General features: G+C 36.1%; 1 protein-coding gene across 1 annotated transcript; it reads right to left on the bottom strand.

Moving 5' to 3' along the window:
* Positions 1-443: 443 nt before the first annotated feature.
* LOC130950516 (alpha-mannosidase I MNS4) lies at positions 444-8,600 on the bottom strand. The gene is made up of 17 exons (XM_057879036.1): positions 8,375-8,600; positions 8,165-8,284; positions 7,985-8,077; positions 7,809-7,895; positions 6,861-6,951; positions 5,830-5,885; positions 5,642-5,714; positions 5,451-5,560; positions 5,204-5,254; positions 4,765-4,853; positions 4,549-4,630; positions 4,349-4,462; positions 2,802-2,881; positions 2,489-2,624; positions 2,010-2,080; positions 1,675-1,921; positions 444-1,277 (listed from the first exon to the last, which is right to left on the bottom strand). The coding sequence occupies exons 1-17, from the start codon at positions 8,495-8,497 to the stop codon at positions 1,056-1,058; spliced, it is 1,845 nt and encodes a 614-aa protein (XP_057735019.1). The 5' UTR covers positions 8,498-8,600; the 3' UTR covers positions 444-1,055.
* Between the last annotated feature and the right edge of the window lie 743 nt (positions 8,601-9,343).

The raw sequence follows: 9,343 nt of genomic DNA, 5'->3' as shown, positions 1-9,343 counted from the left end.
TTATTATTTATTAAAACATAAAATATTTTAAATACTTGATATAATTAAAATAAAACATTAAAAATTATTAAAAAAAATTTAATTTATATTTTAATATCAATAAAATATCAAAATATTATTATAATTTATCTAAAAAATACTTTATATTTTATATATATACATGTCCCTGTGTCATATAAGATTTTAAATTTCGCGTATCTACGTGTTCTGTATCGTGTCTTGTCCCGTATCCGTGCATCCTAGATTTTAAGTGTCTCTGTTCTATTGTCTCCATCATATTCTATCATGTCCACAGAAACAAACACGGTTCTAAATAATAGGAAAATCTTCTAAACTAAATTCCATGTAAATTCACTAAAATCTCTAAATTCAGAAAAAGTGGAATTGTTAACATTATCAGCAAGAACATCAACAGAAAATGGTAAACAAGGAAAGGGGAAAAGGAAAGGGGAAAACGGACTATAACCATTTTTTACTTAACATACTGAATCACGTTATGCTTTATTTAGCACAAGTGATTCTCCCTTCAGCTAAAATTGCTCTATATAGCAAGCTTTGGATCATCACTTCCCCTAAAAGAAATCATACAAGTGAGTAAAACGGACAAAGTTTTTCCACAGCATATGTCATTTGAAATTAAGATACCCTACATATGTACACAGAGTCACTGATTAGACCTGTATGACTGTGTGTGTTACAGAAAACACGGGAAACAATGATACAACAAAAGAAATTACAATTACACTCGCGAATGATGACTATGGGGCAGATACTATGTTTCAGGCTATGGTAGTGCAACATAAGAAATACTTCTGAGGGGTCAGTTTTTACCATAATCCAAATCTATTAGCTCCTTACTCACTGTATCAACAGATGCCGAAATTATCAAACCAATGTATAATGGAACCAACAAAACCCAGCCTTGAAGTTTAAGAAGTGTTGCAAAAAATATCATTTCACATCAATCCTCTTGCATAATTGAGATCTTATAATTCTTTAAGGGTGCTGGGAAGCATCCTCTGGGATTCTTGGTCACCAGAGATCTTCCATAGACTTCATGAAGTAACATCTGATTTGTAGGTCTGATTATCGTTATGATCATTGCTATAATCAGTTAATGCATGGTCAAAATTTGGCTCAGTGAGAACCACCACTGAGTGGCTTTGTTCATGAGTTGGTTCTTTCGGCTTTGCAGTTTCATGAGCATGATGTTCTTCAGTTGGATACACATATGATATACCAAACTTCTGTCCATGAGTTAGTCCTGGGCAGACACCCTGCACAATCATAACAAAACATGACAAATTGTTGCAATTGGAATTGTAAAATACTAGTAGTTACAGGCACTTCATGTCTAGGGTTAAGGATAAAAAATTCAGTAAGGGATCGTGTAAAAAGATTGTGTACAAAAGTATTCGTGGGTTTAGAAAATGTGACCAAACAGGCAGTTTTCTTGCTCCAAAGGCCTTATATGGTAAAAGATACAATAATTCTTGATACCGGTTTCTGTGGAGTGTTGAATCATGTATTTATTCTTAAACATATCAATCATTCACTGGCATTAGAAACGGTCCTGTCCGCAACCGCAAGTAGTACTGAGCAGGAGTAACCGAACAATGTGAAAAGAGGGGAAAGTACGGATTTAGAACAGATCAAAGAAAGAGTACTAAGTACCTTGATCAAACCTGTAATGGCAGTTGGATCAAAAGTTGGTAAGTCTGATGAATACCTAGCTTTAGTCCAACCTGCATGAAATCTACTATTGTTGGATTCTTGCTTATCATTGTCAGCCTCTGAGACACGATAGCTTTGTCTCAAATCTTCACTTCTACAATAAGCCCCATGGTATAAGCAATGTTCTCTCACTAGGGAGATTTGCGGAGTTGCAGGCAGCAAATGCCCTTCAGTGCTAAATACATACCTGTTTTCACAGGTTGGAAACAAAGATAACTTAATTTCATTGTAAAATGTAGGGCCTCTGAATTGTAAATGCAGAAAAGTTCCCTCACTTGTATGGCCCGTTTTCCACGAGATTATCAGGACCCACAGCCAAATCAAATAGAAGCCATAGATACTTGACCTATTTGGAACAAAGGTTATTAGTTGCAATTCTCTCAAAACATAAATAAATAAATAAATAAATACAATAAAATAAAATAAAATAAAAGGAAGAAAAAAAAGACAAACGTGAAAAGCAAGACAGATGAGGGGAATAGTCATAGTTTATAAAGCGATGAAACAGATAAATTCATTTTCAAACAAAATAGACCCGTTCCTTGACATCAAAGCCTCAACTGAAGGGTAGGCCTTTTTTCCAGATTTTGTGAAGGATTCCAACTGGAGCCAAATAAAGGTGGATTTACCTCAGTTGACAATCATCTTCAATTAACACAACTAAAAGTAGACCTTCACTTCTGTTATTTGGCTTTAAAAACTTTTAAGAGGACAAAATTGCTCTCAAATTAACTCATGTCGGATTTGTTCTTACTGTCTCAGCTAGGAAGAAGCTCTCCATGTGATCATCCTGGTTGTGATGCTCAACATCTGAAATGTGACAATATCCACAAGGACATCGAGTCCCATACTGTAAACTAGCAATCATGTCTCGCCCAGCATCAAGATATCTACATAGGATGAAGTTTTCAAGCCATACAGAAAATTAGACAGGCAACAACTCATCAGTAACTAACAATGTACACAGATAGAGCTATAAGTACTCATATTACCATGTCTAGAAAAGCATGTATAAGAAGCTAAATTTTAAAATGATAGCATGAACTATAAGCAAGATATAAGCAGACCTAGGATCTCTGGTAGCTTTGTACAGCCAATAAGTACTCTCTATCAGCTCAGGCCGTAAAGGGTAACTCTTCTGCCCATGCTGAAATACGAAATGAAAAAAAATTATAAACAGCTCATGATAGTATAAGTCAAACAAAAATTTCCTTAAAAGCATTTTAAGGCATTCATCTATTTGCAATGGGCATGATTAGGTAAAATTAAGTCGTGATGATAGCCATGAACTGCAAGGTGATGAAGCTAGACTTGAAAAGGCTTATAACAGTGTTTATTGAGGATGTCTCTTTCAGGTGTTGATGGGTTTTGATCAGAGGTGGATTTCATCCTGTTTATCCCAGATTTGCGGTGTTGGTGAACCTACTAAGATGTTCCAAAGTGGCAGAGGGAAGAGATTGGGGTGATCATCCTATTAAAAACAGATACTCAACGAATCAGTTAGGCTCAGAACCATTGGGGGAACCATACCCAATTGTCTTACTAGTAAAGCTAAGGAAGCCAGCACACTCTTTTATTTAAGAGCTACTCTAAAAAAGATTGAGATATTGTGAGCTTGTCGTGGGCACTCATGGACGTTGCACATGATGGGCCTCCGTGAAACCTAAAGTCTAAATTCTGAAATCACGCTGGGCATATTTTAGTATACCTTTTTTATTCCAGAAGCTGCGTAACGCCTGATCATAATACAAGTAAATGGTTAAAGCATTCAATCCAAAACATATGCTATAGTAACAATTCTTGCCCATGTGGTATATGTAGGGTCAAAGAACATAGCCATACAGCTAGGTAGTGCTTGAACCAAGACAGATATCTGCTGCAATTTTGGTGGAGGGGATAGAGACCACATAACCTCTGACACAAACTGAATGGCTAACTCAATATTTCATATTGTAACAGCAGCTTACATTGCTTGATGACATAACACAGAACACAAAATTGTTACATCCATCTTGAATAAAACAACTCTACTTCCAATTAGTTTCAAAATCACAACTGTTGCACAGTCCTATATCTCACACAGCACTTTCTCTTATATAGTTTTAAATTCTATTTCAAAAGGATATGCCACTCATTCTTGCATTATACGGAAGTTACAAACCATTACTTAAACGGAGCATTCTATTTGGACACCCATTAATCATTGGATATTGTTTATCTGTGTATAACTTTTATATGATTCATTCTAATCTGTGGGAACTGTACATTAAGCAATTTATTATTGCTTCGGTTTCTCAAAGCTTCCCTCTGTAATTCCCTTTGAACTCACTGTGGGATAGAATTTTGTTCGTTGTCTCTTTACAATTCAGCTTGCACTGTTTCAAGAGTGTCATTTTCAGACATTGTCTGATGCTGGGCCTTCTTGCTGCATTCAATTTTTAATTTTCCGTTGCATCCCAGTTCTCCTGTTTGGATCTTATTAACTTCTTAGATGTAGTTGCCCTATTTTCTATCTGATCGTATCTCCCCCAAGTAACCGGCTCATTTAAGAGGAGAAAACTAAATAAGATTCACCAGATTACTAATTACTCTCAGCTGTTAGGAATAAACATACCTGAACAGTGAGACTAGCAAGATTAAAACCTTCAGGGGTAAAACCATATCTTCTCCAGACACTCAAGAAGGCAGCATGAGTTCGAATCGCAGGATCAATATCACCAGCTAAAACCTTGCAAAAATACATGTTTTGCTTAGCCCTAGCTATAATATTACTACTTATCCATATTCAACAAGAAGCAACAAAAAAAGAGAAACCTGAAGGCCAGGCCAGAATGCCTGGAGACTGTTAAACAGCGGCCATACTATAGCAGCAGAGTCCATATTCACTTCTACATACCTATGAAAATAAAGAAAAATCCAAGTTTCATAATAAAAATACATTTGAAATAAACACACTGATGATTTTTGAAAAGAAATCTACAAACAAGTAGTCAAGTTTACAGGGTGGCATACATAGCCACAAGCTTTTACCAAGGATCATGGTAAAGATAATGCATGGCAGCAGCATAAGCTTCCTGGAATATATACAAGTATTCCTCATCTCCAAATAATAAATAAGCCTGAAATGTCATGCATGGAAGACAAATCAGAGAACCTAAAATAATACTAATTAACAAAGCAAAGCCCAAAATATAGAGAAAATTACAATACAAAGAACTCTTGGTAAAAATATTTCAACTGGTTAATAATGTTAAAAATTGATTAATCTAACACTGGCACAGATCCACAAAAGGACTCATTATCACACAAAATGAGAGCAAAACTCCTTCAGCAACGTGAATATTTTGGTTTATTGATGTGCATTAAGATAACTATAAGGAACAACAGTTCTTTTGCACAGAAACAGATATTAGTCATTTTAGTGCAAATTGCTCATAGAGGCTTCACCATGTCAACTTCGGCTACTAACCTTCAATAGATACTCATAGAAGGAATCAATACTAGTCCCTATTCCTGCATCCTGCAAAATGGCAAAGAGACAGCTGTAATAATTGTTGAAATCCACATGTAGGAAAATTGCATATCCTAACAAGTTTAATATATTCTGGTGTAGAAAAGACACTGGGACAACAGAGCAACAGCAATTAGAGAAGTATTGGGAGAAGTCCTTAGAAATCTTAATGATCTAACTTATAACAAATGAATTTACTATATACCTTCTGTGTCCATTCACCTGTAAAAACATTAATATGAGCACCAACCAGATTAAGCTTTGAACGCCGTGCCCAAAGTCCACGCACTGCATTCTTGGTTACTTGTTCAAAAACTGCACGTCAAAAAATCACATGCAAGGACTATGAGTAACATCCTTCATTAACAACGATCTGAGGAAAAACAGTATGCTTACTAGGATCATTTATCAAGCGGCTTAGAACTCCAAATTCAAGAGTCAAGGTTCCACCACCAGCTGTAGAAGTTATCTAAGCACAGAACAACAGATTTTTAGCACAACATAAAAACACACAATAGGCACTCTATAGAATACCTAAATATTCTGTGACACAAGAAAAAAGGGAGCAAAGGTTACATCATTACCTTGCTTTCATGTTTATCAACTCCATGTAACAAATTTACAGATCCAAAAGGAATTCCTGAAACACAAAACGGCATAGAACAGTCAATATATGATGTACCATACAACAACAACGAAGTCTTGTCCCACTAGCCACTAGATGGGGTTGGCATAAGGATCATACAATATCATTGCCCCTTGTCATGAACCATATCTGAACTCAACCTATTTACGCTTAAATATATTATGATCTACTTATTCAGAGTCTTCTTAGGTCTGCCTCTACCCCATACCACCAAACTATCTCCTATTTGATCTACCCTCCTGACCAAATGCTTTTTTGTTCCCCCTCCCAACATTTGGAAACCACCTATGGCAAAATTCCATCAACTTTTCAACAATAAGTTTCACTCCCAATTTTTCTCTCGTGTCCATTCCTTACTATGTACTACAAATACAATAAAACAGCATCCTCTTCCAGCTAAGCTGAAAATATGCGGAAGTTTGCATCAATCTAAGCAAATAACTACAAATGGTGTTTTCGAGGGAATGTTCCTTGGTTCCTATTATCTTAGATTCTTTGGAGCTTATATCCAGTATGTTGTATGTAAACATACAAAGAGATCTGCTTGTTATTTAGATGGGTGTGGCTGTTGAATGTTTAAGCAAAACAATAATGGCCAAAATTTTGAAAGCATGTAGTTTATGTCATTCATTGGTGCATTATGGTTGAATTTGAAGCAGAATGCAAGCATCTTTAAGGGATATGATTATGACTATGTTCTTAGCTTTTTTTGGTGTTCTGACCATGGCTTGTTTCAAGGGAGTTGAGCTCTCTGATTTGCATAGAGAATGTATAGCAGTGCATGTGTCGTCAAGACCTGATGTTACTATGGTGATAAAAATAAAATAGAAGAGATATGCTGATGTTTTTTTTTTTCAAATAAAAAAAGGTGCAAATAATATAATCCTTTCACTAAAGGAGACAGACTATTTTCAGAGTAAAACCACTAAAAGATAATTGCAGTGAAGTATGCACAGAGTAATACCATACCTGTCGGAGTATCAAAAGCTGGTAACAGCCTCCTGCCTAGATCTTCAGCTAAGTTCAGTAACTGATTATCATATGAAGGAACTCTCATGCCCTACACAGTGAATGTAAAGATAATTCGAAAAGGACCTCAGAACTATGGTGTACAGATTTTGTAGCTGAAATGAAATACCAAATCAGTACACCATGATTACATAAATACTACAATTGAAAACAATGAAAACCTTGTCTTACTAAGTGGAATCAGTGACATGGATTAAAAAACACCATATTGTTTACAACATTGTCATTAAAATATCTTACAGTAGTTCAACCCATGATTTTCTATGTCTTACTTTACCTCTAGGAGTCAGGACTCTGTCATTTGATTCATTCTCCTTACTAGGGATATCTATGCACCATCTCCATGATATCTAAATCACCTAAGGCAAAATTCTACAACCTTCTCTATAATAAGCATTACCCCAACTATCGTTTAATTCCTCATTCCTTATCCTATTTGTTTATATATCCATCATCCATCATAGCATCCTTATCTCTGTTTTTCACCATTTTTGCAAGACTTTATAACTCCAAAATGCAGTCCCATATACTATTGTTGGTCTTATATGTGTGCAGTAAAATTTATCCTTGAGCTGTAATGATACATTTTTATTCAAAATAATAGCTGAAGCACCATTCCACTTCGACCACCTAGATTGAATCCTTTTGTTATGCTTGCTTCTATTTCTCCATCAGTTTGGATGCACAAACTGAGATACATCTTACCTTTACTTATACTAAAACCTTCATCATTTACCAATAAACTCTTATGCTGGACTCATAAAAAAGTAAACAAATAACCACAAAGTCAATGCTGAACTACCTAGATCCTAATATAAATTGTTAGAATCACTAGACTATTATCAAAATACAAAAATGCAGGTATGTAATAATGTATATAACAGATACCGTAGCGTAATCACTGGCTATAAGATGAGCCGAAAGCAATCCTCCAAGAACTCTGATTGTCGTCTCAAACAAAGAAACAGTTTTGTTCTGTAACCGACCAAAAAGTAATTAAATTCATCCTTAACTCCAAATTGAGTACAGAAACTTGAAATTCAGCTGCTTAGTCATTCACTCACAATATCAAAGCGAATATTTTTACCAATCCATTCAACGGAAGCGGCAAAGCGGTCACGGTCACCGAGTAGAGCCAAAGTGTCCAAAGAATCAATCTAATAGCACCAATCACAATTATCATCAAAATTATCTTATAATTAATGAATGGATTAATTAATTTTGGTGATTATACTTATACTCGCCAAAGTTAAGGCGTAGCCACCGAGAGTATCTTCTCCGGCGCAGGACATAGGGCGCAATTCGTCGAGAGGGAAAGCGTTCTCCATGTATCCATTGAAGGCGTGATAGAACATTTCACAAACCTGCGAAATTCGATTTCAAATTTTCAATTCAATTTTCATTGCAAGATGAAAGTAGGTAGGTAGGTAGGTAGTGAGTGAAAGAGTGGGTACCTCATCTCTGAGAAGTTTGGCTTCGTCGGGAGTAACGGAATCGGCTAGAGTCAAATCTGGATGTAGAGAATGAAAGAAGAGTAATAGAAATATCAAGCCAAGTTTTCTCCCAGCTGCTTCCATTTCCTTTCAACCAGATAGCGGGGATGCTACAATACTCTCATCAGTTCTTTTCTTTTTCTTCGTATTTCGCATTTCTTTCTCTTTCTTTTGCTTTTTTCCTTTTTTTTTTTTCCATTAGATTTGGACCACATAGCTTTTGCTGAACCTTGGCCGAAACCATGTCGCGAGGCCCAATAAAAACAAAAAACCAAGTGTGGTTCTGTCATAACTCGTAAGTGGTTATAGTTTCAGGAGAAAAAAATGATTCTGTGATGAAGAAGTTGGGGATCCAAGAAACACAGGCAACAAGGATAACCTTATAAATGGCTGACAAATTTTTGAGGCAGGTATATGGGCTAGTGAATAACGTATTGGTCAAGGTTGGAGACATTTTCCTCCCTACAGATTTTGTGATACATGACATGGGAGAGGAAATAGATGACTTCATCATCCTAGGAAGGCCATTCCTGGCCACCGAAAGGCCCTTTATTGGTGTTGAGAGAGGTGAAATGGTGCTCAGGTTGCATGAGGACTGGATAGTTTTTAAGGTTTTTAAACCTCCACCACTATTTGACAAAGGAAGTACTTGCATGAATCCACTACATAAGTCTCCTCCTTTGGTGGAACCAATACTATTTCCCTTGACATCAAACCTAAGTTTGGTGTTGGGTGTGCGTTGTCCACTAAGAAAAGAGACCCCAAGAAGAAAGTACCTAAGAGCTGGCAGAATAAGAAGATTCCCACTAAGGACTTCTCACTTGGGATGAGAGTGGTATTTACTAGAAGGCCAGTCATACGACATACTGTGAATAGGATCCTATCTCTGGAACATGTTGAGCTAATTCATGAGATCATAGAAAAGAAGTT

The sequence above is a fragment of the Arachis stenosperma genome, chromosome 9, assembly GCF_014773155.1.
Source record: "Arachis stenosperma cultivar V10309 chromosome 9, arast.V10309.gnm1.PFL2, whole genome shotgun sequence".
Classification (NCBI taxonomy): domain Eukaryota; kingdom Viridiplantae; phylum Streptophyta; class Magnoliopsida; order Fabales; family Fabaceae; genus Arachis; species Arachis stenosperma.
Note: the sequence above shows the minus strand (reverse complement) of the source record. Positions and strands in the feature narration are given on the sequence as shown.

Excerpts from the sequence above, each read along its gene's own strand:
- LOC130950516 (XM_057879036.1), bottom strand. The coding sequence starts at position 8,497 with ATGGAAGCAGCTGGGAGAAAACTTGGCTTGATATTTCTATTACTCTTC. Across the intron at positions 4,463-4,548 it reads CATTCTGGCCTGGCCTTCAG|GTTTTAGCTGGTGATATTGA; the intron begins GTTTCTCTTTTT and ends TATTTTTGCAAG. Across the intron at positions 1,278-1,674 it reads CCATTACAGGTTTGATCAAG|GGTGTCTGCCCAGGACTAAC; the intron begins GTACTTAGTACT and ends ATGATTGTGCAG.